The sequence below is a fragment of the Microchirus variegatus genome, assembly GCF_963457635.1.
Source record: "Microchirus variegatus genome assembly, chromosome: 16".
In the NCBI taxonomy this organism is placed as follows: domain Eukaryota; kingdom Metazoa; phylum Chordata; class Actinopteri; order Pleuronectiformes; family Soleidae; genus Microchirus; species Microchirus variegatus.
The window spans coordinates 19,773,200-19,784,781 of NC_139817.1; the positions used below are offsets into that span (position 1 = coordinate 19,773,200).

The 11,582-nt window shown below is 41.8% G+C and overlaps 2 protein-coding genes across 2 annotated transcripts in view; both read right to left on the reverse strand.

The window, feature by feature from the left end:
- Positions 1-600: 600 nt before the first annotated feature.
- tor2a (torsin family 2, member A) lies at positions 601-3,194 on the reverse strand (the record flags this gene model as incomplete). The annotated part of the gene is made up of 5 exons (XM_083902156.1): positions 3,073-3,194; positions 2,292-2,557; positions 1,831-2,006; positions 1,313-1,440; positions 601-845 (listed from the first exon to the last, which is right to left on the reverse strand). Exons 1-5 carry the CDS (start codon positions 3,191-3,193, stop codon positions 601-603), a joined length of 936 nt encoding a protein of 311 aa, XP_083758282.1. The 5' UTR covers position 3,194.
- A 1,180-nt stretch (positions 3,195-4,374) lies between these two features.
- Positions 4,375-11,582, reverse strand: part of sh2d3cb (SH2 domain containing 3Cb) — a gene marked incomplete at its 5' end in the record, with an annotated part of 12,242 nt that continues 5,034 nt past the window's right edge. The window contains 8 exons of the mRNA XM_083902376.1: positions 4,375-4,612; positions 5,311-5,517; positions 6,496-6,607; positions 6,876-7,047; positions 7,224-7,339; positions 7,637-8,055; positions 9,788-9,894; positions 10,522-10,925. Coding sequence (XP_083758502.1) covers positions 4,443-4,612; positions 5,311-5,517; positions 6,496-6,607; positions 6,876-7,047; positions 7,224-7,339; positions 7,637-8,055; positions 9,788-9,894; positions 10,522-10,925 — 1,707 coding nt within the window. The 3' untranslated portion in view covers positions 4,375-4,442. The remainder of the gene's footprint in view (positions 4,613-5,310; positions 5,518-6,495; positions 6,608-6,875; positions 7,048-7,223; positions 7,340-7,636; positions 8,056-9,787; positions 9,895-10,521; positions 10,926-11,582) is intronic.

Genomic DNA, 11,582 nt, shown 5'->3' on the forward strand with positions numbered 1-11,582 from the left:
TAATCCTAATCCTCACCAACATTATTACATCTTCTTACAATTAACTTGATCACATGTGGTTTAGCGTCAAAATGAGTGAAGTAAAAGAGTCTGAATCTGTAGTCGTCATAGAGAGAAAGACTGTGATTGTGCACGTTTATTACATCACTCTTTAACATGTTGAAATGTAAAATCCTGACACTGCATCTCTCTGTCAAATGAAAACATTCAGCGTTCTTTACAATAAATATAATATATTAAAAATGAACACTTTGAACCCTCGAATAGAAAGACAATCTTTTCCATATTTCCACCAGAATGTGAAAAGACGATTCTTTTAAGACAAAGAGTCACGTTCATCCCACATGGAACCAACTTCATGAATGTACGGTGAAGTTGGGTTTTGAGGTAGAATGAGACATCTCACCATCAGTGTCTTGTACCCTGGACAAACTGTCCTGTCCTCACAGATGGACATGTAGAGTCTTTAGTGAAGAAACATCAGCCTGAGGTGCATTATCTGGATGTCTCTGGACATCTTGTCTCTGGACATCTCAGTGGCACGAACTCATTCAAACAGATTGGCCTCGTGTGGATTTTCCATCGCAGTTTCCCCTCAAGTCAAAGGAAAAAGTTGATTTTGGCAGAAACTGCTTTACAGCCAGTGGTGGAGAAATACTGTCCAGGGACAGGAGTGTAGATCATGTCGCCCCCTACTGCCTCCACCACGTCACTGCGGTTACAGCTGTCCCTCTGGCAGAGCTGGGAACGGACACAGCGTTCAATGTGGTGCCGGCTCAGCGGCAGGAAGGGAACAAAGCGGGTTATGAGCTTCTTCTTGATGATGCTGGACTGAAAAAAGCCGTCTGAAGAAAGAAATTCATGTTAGTTTTCTTCATTTTTAAAAGAGTAGCAGGCACAGGCTTGGTTTGAACATGAGGAGGGGACAAAAACACACTGTAGCTTCTATAGTCATTTCTATGACAAAGAGCCTTCAGTCAACAAAATCTGCTCTGAGAGCCAGCTCTGACACACGGAGGCTTAGTCTCAGGCCCAAACTTTAACCAATTAACAAAAAGCTTAATGAATACTCCAGCTGAACTCTGAACATGTTTGTCATCTTATGTTTCATTAAACTTTCAACAGGAAGCAGATGTTTGAAAAGCTACTGCTAAACTTTTACTAAATGACTTCTTCTCTAAATTAGATGTTTCAACCTTTGATATTCACAGATTTAACAGAAGTTTAATAGTTTATCACTGATAAATTGCATGTTTATATGTATTATGCATACATTTTAAACTTAATTTGAAATGATTTGTGGGCGACTTACTTGTGTTGTGGTTGTAAAGTGTGTGTGCGATGTCATCCTGCAGATCAGTCAGCCTGATCTCCTCTCTTTCCCGCCCAGCCTTACGATTCTCCTCTGTCACTTTGTTAATCACCTTCTCTCCTGTGGTGCTAAAGGGACAATGAAATAAATCACATAAGAAAAGAGAGATGACAACATCACAGCTGTGCACAACCTCCACAAACTTCTGCAACTCATTACTGAAGACTTTTGGCCAATTCTGCAGACACGGACGGTTAAATATCTCTGCACTGTTGGCTGACCAGGAACAGTTGGGCTGGCTCATTGAAAACCAGCAGGAGACTGTGTATAATATGCACAGATCAGTGTGTACTATATTAATGTATTCTATTACAGTATAGTACAGCGTCAGTTTGGAAGCAGAGCAGTTAAAAAGCTTACTGCAGTGGTTTAGTGTGGCATTGAATGTCCCACAGACAAACAGCAGATGTGGAGCAGCGGAAAAACCACCACCATGTTCAGATGTCAGTGTGAGTCACCTGATGAAGATGTAGACGGCTTTGCGGTAATTGGTACGAAACACAACATGATCAGGGCCCAGGAAAGGCTCCAGGACATCGATGAGACCAGGAGGAATCTTCTCCATCTCATCAAAAATAAAGACAGAGCGACCACATTCTGTCAGGTTCCCCTCAACCCAGCTCTTTAGCTCCACCTGCAAATGAAAGGAGGGAAATGTCTTGGAGGCAGCATATCATTGTCCTGTCATGGGATTGTTTTTGTTTACTCATGTTGTGCCCGAGTGAAAAGTTGTTGTTTGTCTATGTGTCCCTGTGATGGACGGGTGACCTGTCCAGTGTGTGACCACATGGCTTTGTAAATAAAATTTGATTGAAATATAGATTCTGGAGAAACTCATGTCTCGTGTGTGAAAACTGCACCTTTACCATATCCCAGTACATTAGAGAATCAAAAGAGAGAAACCCGAACTCTAACTTACCCTGTACTCTTTGATGAGGTGAGGTAAGGGGAAGTGCAGGGTGGGGACAAACTGGTGGACATATGGGCTGCTCATGGCTGAGCCGTACAGATGATTTCCCAGCATTGTGCTGACCAGTGTCTTTCCGGTCCCAGAGGAGCCATGGAAGGACAGCACCAGGGGCCGCCCGGGGCTTTTATTCTGAAGGAACGTGGAAACCTCCTCTGACACAATGTCCTGGGCCAGGTGTTGTCCATAAATATTCTTGTAGAGGTCCCACTCCAAGTCTGATCATGGAGACAAACACAGAACACACAAGTGACGTTAACGTTGACGCTTTAACATGGTTTTACAGGAAGAGGTTGTTTCTTAAAGTTTAATTAACTGGAATCATCAGTGCGTTCATCACAACCCCGAGTATCTACCAATCCTGGTAAAAGTCTTCTCATTTCGTCCATGTTTCCTGCACCAGTGTCAGTATGACAGCAGCTTCTTAAAGGACGAAGCTGTAAATGAGGGGATTTCAGTCACTGCGGAGTGAAGTGAGTTTGTAAAGTACGACACAACAGTGACGTGATCTTCATCTTTTGTCGTTAGCTACGAGTGAAAATGTGAAGTCGTTCTTCGTGAACACAGACTTTTAATAAGATGAAAAGGAGCGGCACTTTGTCCGGTTCACCACCAGAACACACCAACACTAACACAGACACCAGGACAGTGAACACAGACACCGGGACAGTGAACACAGACACCGGGACACAGACACGGAAACGGGAGGGTGAATCGTGAAAGGCTGAGTTACCTTTGATGTTGGGTCTGAAGTCGCACTCACAGTTCTCTGCCACGCTGCAGTAAAGTTTGTGAAAAACGCCGCACACTTGGTTATAAAGTGATAAAAAGACAACACAACGAATCACAGACATGTTTGCGGATACCGTAAACGAAAACAAGCTAAATACAACCGGAGCACTCTTCTTCTTCTTTCTTATTAATGGCGGGTTACAGCTTTTCTTTGCGTATACCGCCACCTACTGTACAGGAGTGTGTAAAGGGACTTGATGGGATAGACGCACAGGAGAAAATAATATAAATAAATAAATAAGTACAATAAAATAATAGTAATAATAATAACAATACATACATAAATAAATACATTTAATAAAAAAGTAAATACATTTATCTAAATTATTTCCATTAATCTTGTATTCTTTAAGTAACTGATAAGGGCTTTAATTATTTTCCTCTGCATACCTTGTTCTTCCGGTATGTTGTGTATTCCTGTTTCTACTTCCTGTTCACTCCATTCCCGTCTGAAAACATTATATTTTGTACAGTACATTGCTCAACATCAACTTTACATTCTATACGCAGACCATCACTTTTCCCTAATATCTGCAGTGTTGAATTAAGGCCTGTGTGTCCTAGTCTCAGTCTTGTGTACACTACTCCTGTTCTTCTGTCAAACCCCACTGTTCTAATTCTTCTCCCCCCAACCTGATTGTGAACCTTGAAATATTTTCTACCACTGCAATCAGCCTCCCACTCTTCTTGCCATCTTTTCATAATCTCCACTTTAATCATAGCTTTTCCTTCTCCTTTACCCAATGAAATATGTATTGTTATGTAAGAATTTCCAGACATAAAACTTTGCAGTACAGCCATGGAGTCTGAACATATGACTGACTTCAGGGGTTTGACTTCTTCAATCCATCTCAATGCTATTACACTACCTGTCATTTCTATTGAGTATATTGCATATATTTATATAAGGACCAAAGACGTTTGGTGCGCACCAAATGCTGTAGGTGTGAAAGCACCCTTATAAAGTAACAAACAACGGTCCAAACCTTATGATGATAATATTTAGATGAAGTCAATGTCCACACCAAAACAACTCTCAGTGAATCTGTTTTTATTGTATTGTTTTATCTCCATGGATGCAACTTCTTTTTGAAGATCCCTGAGTCACCGGACGTTTTTGTATGATCCCACATCGTTCGTCTCTGCCGTCGTCGTCTTCCTCTTCTTGTGTTCGCAGAATGTTTGGTAACTTTCATTTTCTTATTTTCTTACTTCCCTTGGCTTTCCTCATTATTGTAATGTATCTTTATTTAAATATAGGACACCGTGGGACACTGTAGATTATGACAGTCCACTCGTTCAGCTCTGGGGTCAGTGTGGTCTGACAGGAGCCTCCAGTTTGTTGGACAGGGCGGTCAGCACCTGGTCAAACTTGGCGTATCGCAGAGCCTGGTTCTCCGTAGCTCCTCGACTTCCCCAGAGCAACCTCAACTGGAAGTCGGTGAGGAAGATCTCCTGAACCTCCGCCTGCTCCTGGAAACCTGCAACATTCAACGTAACTACTTAGTTACTTCAGAGTCGACAACAAAGCAGTTAAAATTGTATCATATAATGTCTCTTATTTATTTTAACTTCTCGTTTCAGGTTCATGGCACAAAAATAATAATTTATTTTATTATTTTTATATATTTTTTTTTAAATAATATGAATGAATGATGTTGTGACAGAGACAGATCATACAGGACAGAGGTATCTGGGGAGACCTCAAACGTGCAGTTCATGCAAGACTTTACAGGAACTGGAAGCTTTTTGCCAGGAAGAACAGGCAGCTTTACCATCTGAGAAGATAAAGAGCCTCATCCACAACTACCACAAAAGACTTCAAGCTGTCACTTGGGTATGTAAACTTTTGATCAGGGTTATTTGGGTAGTTGTGTTGTGATTATGATGTAAAAAGAGTAAACACAGTCGTTTGACAATAAATGGCTTCAGCCAACCACTAACCATGAGTGAAAGTTTTTGTGTTATCATTCATATTCTCTGAAAAATGGCCAAGAAATCATAAATTCTGCCAGGTTATGTAAACTTATGAGCACAACTGTATATACAGTATATAAGTACAGTACGTATGTGGATAAAACTCAGGATCCTAGTGATCCTGCTCACTGCACCTTTTCTTCCACTGTGATGTCATCGTCTGCCAGACTTCCTGTCACATCTGATCTCTTTTAGTTTTTACCTTGGAGCTTGTTCTCAGCATTAGAGCGGTAGATACCACCCAGCTGTGCAATGGTCCTCGCTGCTCCCAAGTGGAACATGACTGCGTCCATGCTGGCTTCTGCCATGTCCCACTGCTCTGTCCCATCACCCACTGCCACTGTCTTCTCCAGCAGAGACAAGAGCGGGAGGACATGGGGAAAAGTGACATTTGACAACGGGCAGCTTTCTGTAAGAAGACAGATGCTCACAGTCAAGGTGAGCTCAACACTCATACTGATACCTGTACTGTTTATCAATACATTCACTGCAAGTCCATGAGTATCTGCTAGGGATGCAATGGTATTCGGTATTTTACCGAACCGTTCGGTACACCCTGTTCAATTCAATACGCAATGGCAAACAACGGTATTTCGGTACGTTTCAGTCCGTCAAACTGTATTAAAATGCACAATGGTGCGTGATTAGATCCACTCAGGAGGAGTGGTTTTATGTTTGCTGTTTCATTTGATCTGAGCACTATTGTTTAAAGGTGCCATATGTAAGAATGTGGCCAAAAACGGTTACTACATTCAAATTCAAAATTCCGCAGTCTTTTAGGTTTCATATTTTGACGTAACTGGCAACCCATGGTTGCTCGGCAGCTGAGACTCTACTGACTGCAATGATCGGTAGACGGCGGTAGGTGGCGCCACATGCCAAAACATGATTGCAAAACATAAACATGATTTGCAGTCTGCAAAATATTATTTTTTAATGCAAATATTTTGACTGTACTGTTGTTGGTGGTGAGTTCAGTTTGTTATATGAACATTATTCCTGAGTCTCTGTGAAATATTAGGAGGATTTTATGGCCAGTTGCTTTAGATTTATTACATAATGCACCTTTAAGATATCGAAACTCTACCGATACTGTGGCCCCAAAACCGCGATACATACCAAACTGTGGAGAAACTGTACCGTTGCATCCCTAGTTTCTGTAGAAATGTCAGTCAAACCTGGTTACATGTTGTACATGTAATAAAACATTATCACAAATAACTTTCTACACACGTGTAAGAGAGAGAGAGAGTGAGAGACCCCTAGTGGCAGAAATTGTCATTATATCTGTCTTGTACACTGTATTATATGTCAGCTGTTCTAATGTTAGAGTAGAATGACCATAAATATTAATATTTTATCTATAACCATGTGTTGAAACAGCTACCTCTGCCGTCATTCAGGCTCTTCACAAATGGCCTCAGAGTCTTCTCGTAGAGAACAGCGCCCTCTGTGTGTCTCTGCCGTAGTGCCACCCATGTCTGCTCCAGACGGGACACCTGAAGGACATGAAAGATGAGTGACAGTGAGTGATGGTGAGACGGCGAGTGACGAGCTGCACACTTCTTTTAATCAGCTAAGAAACATCTTAACGCTCTGATGATATGAGAGAGGCCCCATCTGTCACATCGTCACATAATCCTGGTAATCTGGTCATTTTACAACTATGGGTTTCTTTTAGTCAACTCCCTGCTGTCATTTATATAAATAAAATAATTATTGATTATCAGTATTAATTCACTGGTGGTGGAGTCACGTACTGTTTACCTGTGGCAGCTGTAAGGCTCTCATGACGGCTGCGAAGCCGAACATGTTTCCCATGGTGTTCTTGAGCTCAGCGGCGATTTGGATGATTTTATGAAGCAGAGAAGCTCTCTCCTCGTTCGTCCCTGTGCAACCCAACACGTCCACAGCCAACATGATCGCCATGGTGTGAAACCTGAACAAACACATAGATTAAACAGAGAAAGAAACATGTAATTTACTGTTATATGTATGTACTATATAGCCCATAAATCTATATAGTCTTATTAGCCTTAACACTGTTTAAATGTTTTTTAGCAGAGTTAAACCTATGACAATCTGTTTTCTGTGTACGCCAGCGTGAGAACAAACCTCTCCAGCAGGTCTTGTCGCAGCTGATGACCATGTGGCAACGTGAGCAGCTCCATCCCAGAGCTGACTCCTATTATCCTTTGCACCTCTGGTGTCACCTGCAGAATTCTGGCCACCTGGAAAACACAGACACAGTTATTAGGCTGAACTTAATGTTTCGATGTGTAACAAAATGTTGTCACATCTTATCCTAGCACTACTTTCTCATCTCTCTCTCACCCTGTTTTGTGAATATGTTTTTTTTTTTTGCTAATCCACTGTTTATCTATTGCATGTGGATAGTAGAAGAAGGATGGATCCTCTGTGGCTCTGTGAGATTGTTCTTTACCCAAACAAAGGAACCCACTCAGGCAAACTATGATTTATGACTTAGATGATGGAAAAAATATGAATAACAGGAATTTAAATACTACCATGCAGTCAGCCTTGGTGATATGTTTGGCCGCCGCCCTGGGGTCGATTTCAGCTAGAAGATCCTTAACCCTTCGCAGAATGCCCACCTCCAATGGTTTATTCTCCTTAGGTATCAGGTTGGACTTGTACCGGCTTGGACCAAAAGAAGAAACTGCCTCCACCACAGGTGAGGAGTACACATTTCCTGAGCCTTTCTCATCCCACAGCCTCTCCACATAAGTCTGTGGGCCGAGGTACAGCTCAGTGTAGCAGCTTCCCTCTGGATCAGAGGTGGGGGTCTGGTTCAGGTGGGGAAGGTATGTGGGGAGGGTGCTGTTCCAAGAGGATGTGGGTTGGACTATCGCGAGGGATGGAGATGGAGCAGCGCTGCCTGCCGCGCTGCATGCCTGACTCCTGCACAGGCTTCTGCACTGTGAGGCTGAAGATAGAAGGAGAAAGGACAACAAAGATGGTTGGTTAGTTAGTTGGTTAGATAGTTATTTAGTAAGTTTATTGTCCCCTTGGAGAAATTTGTTTTCATTTTCCATGTCTCACTTTGTGAAAATCACAGCAGAAAAAACATACAGGACATGAAAAGACACAAAGACACAAAGGAAAAAACATAACATACAGTTGTTACGACACCACGGTCGTCACGTGGTGTGCTTCTACCTTGTGAATCTGAATAAGAGGCCTGAACATTCCAGCTGCAGAAGACTTCGTCAAACCTCTCACAGCCAGACTGCCAGCAGACATTTTGTGCTTGGTTTTAATAAACCTTTAACATGGTTAGTTTGATGTGTTGATATGGTGGTTTCTTGGGAGTTGGGAAGAGGGAGTCTCTTTATTCTTGTTGTGATCAGGTTTTCCCTCTAGGCCTGGTCGTAACACAGCACATATACATCTTTGTTTTGTTTAAGTTGGAGATGACTGAAGGTATGAGGCCTCTGCTGAAGCAGGCTTTATTACATTTCATACTTTTTAATCTCCTTGGGGAAGGTAGGAGTGGGAAATGATCGATATTGTATGTACGATGCGTGGGTGATGACTTTGCTGTTTTGTTCTTGTAAGTTTGGAGTCTGTAGACCAATTATTTTGTCATGAAAACAATGGACCTCAAGTCAGAATATTCATGTTTTCTCTTCATTGCGATTTCGGTGAACTTTGCATTCAGCAGTTTTCTTGTGTTTGGAATGTCATGTGACTGTCATACAAGTCACATGACATGAGTCTGATGACATTTAAATTATGTTTTTCATTAATGAATTATAGATTCATTTATAACAGGGGTTCTCAAAGTTTTGATACCTATTTAGGAACCCAACATTGGACTGAGGGCCGCCAAAGGAAACCCCCCTCCCAAAAAAACAGAAAGAAATCCCATTAGTAATCATTTTAATGACCAGATTGCAGTTCTACAGTTTAGCGTTAAGTTATATAAGCGTTAATATAATGTTATTTAAGCGTTAATATAATAACACTTTATAATTTAATGGGTAATTACCCAGTATTTTGGCCATTGTTCTTACCTTCTAATTACAGGTTAATACCAAGTAACACATTTCTGTTACCATATATTTACTGAGTAAATAGCTAGTAATTGGGGGCTGTAGCTACCTGCTTATTACCAGCTTATAACCCAATAATACACTAAAATTCACCATATAGAAACCAGGTATATACCCAGTATTTTTGTTTACACTTATTGATCTGTATCCAGTAATGTCCAATAAACATTTAACAAGCTTAGTACCTCCTGGATCAAAACTATCAACTGTAATTCATTGCGGGCCGCCAGAAATGTTTCTGCGGGCCGCCATTGGCCCGTGGGCCACACTTTGAGAACCAATGATTTACAATAATACAACTGTGGTGGCTGACCTTTGACCTCTGATGCCACCTTAGCATGAACAGATGGATGTGAACGATGATGGAGAGAAAATCTCCAAAGATTCTTCTAATATTAGTATCTGCATTTTAATAAGCTTACTTGAATTATTTCATTATATATAATTTGAATATCAATGAAGATGCGATTAATCACATTCAATTCTGCAATGAATTGTGTTATTTTTTAATGGACTCACAGCAGATCTTTGTGCTTTTTCACACATTATTACATCTAACCTTAACATTAAATACATAAGAGTTTGTGTTGGTTTCAAACCTACTGTGATTGCTGTTTAGAGATGATGGGATGGATTCTTCAGCAGCCACCTGAGTCTGCTCATCCTCTACTTGGTTTTTATCTGCCTCCCTGTGGTGGAGAGAGGAAGGACTGTACAGAGAGAGAGAGAGAGAGAGAGAGAGTGGGCACACAGAAAGCAGGACATCATTGTATTTATATGTTGGCAACAGTCACATGAAGGAGATTTTGTTGTATTTTATCTGTTCTACTTTTATTGATTAACCTCTCACAAAATCACATTCAGGGCTTCAAGCTGCACATTTCCCCCCATGAACCGTTCAGATGTAAAATCTCTTTGAAAGTCATGATTTAAACAGACAGACACATGGCAGTGGTCCAGACACAGTGGACCTTTTAGACCTTTTCTGTGTAGTTGTAGCGTGGTAGGGAATGGGCAAACCTGGCAGATTACATTATTGTTGTATTACTGTCAACTTGTGGTTGCTATACATTTTTATCCAGTAGAGGGCCCTACAGACACTGTATCCATATTCAGGATTCAACAATCTGGTATTGTTTATTGTTACCAATTAAATATTAGATAAAAGTGTTTTGGTCTGAGAGAAAAAGAAAAGAGAAAAGCTGGTTCATCAAAAAAAGTTAATGTGAAAAATTGGAATGGAAACAGACTGAGAGTAAAGACACTGAGAGATCATGTGAGTGAAACATCGCTTATTTTGCATCTGAGCAACAGTTTAATTTAAAGTGAGTCAGTACCTCCATGGGCGGAGCCTCTCCACCTTCTCCTCTCCACCTGTGCAGTCATGACCCAGCCCTCGATGACAGAACTGTTGACTGACATCGGTGCCGAAGGCCGTCTCCAGATCTCTGAGTGGCAGCGTCCTGTTCACCGGCTGCTGAATCTGAACGCCGCTGCACCGGCTCACAGGCATCTTCCTGCCCACGTAGAAGTGGACGAGGGCTGGTAACGTGTCAAAGGCCTCACCCTCTAAGCTGTACTGGATCTGGGGGAAGGTCTCGCTGGACTGAACTGACGTGGTCCTGATGTGGATGTGATGCATGTTCTGTTCCCAGTGACAGGTGAGGACAAAGTCACCCTGACTGGACTGAGAGTCTCTGATGAGGAAGTCGCCTTGGTTCATCAGCAGGCTCTCTGACACCTGAGAAGACAGTTTAGTCACTACAAGTTATTAAAGCTCACATATGTTAGTTATGGAGGTCTACTTACATACATTAACTTGTTTTTATGGTCAAAAACCTCCTAGTTTCTGTAAACGAACCCATAGAAATCCTCTTTTCTGACGGTGTTTCCCAGCCGCGAGATTTGAGACTCAACTCTCTCACCCAGAAGACAGAGTCTTGTGATTGTCCAATACCCGGAAGTGACATAATTATCACACCCGCTCTCAGAAGCGCAGCTCCCCCCTCTGGAACGGTGGATGCACTGCTCCTCATTATCAAAACATTGTTTTAACAATGTTTAAAAATAGCTTCGTCACGACTCCCCGCCACAGTCCCTTTTATGACTTTGACCAGGAGTCAGACCCAGAGTCAGAAGACACTGTCGCTCGTGAAACACCTCCACAACCGACGTTATTCTTCTTCTTCTGCGGTTCAATGTACGCAACCGGATGTGCCCGGACTAGTGCCCGGAGCAGGACGATCTGCTGTTTCGGTGTTTACGTAATCGGACCGGGTTTTTTCAGAGATCTCGCTGAGCCCGAGATTACAATAAAACACAGCGTTCTCAGCAGTGGCTGAACTGTTTGTTTTGAACCTTCAGGGCTTCTTAAACAAGGTAAGGACGCAGATACACA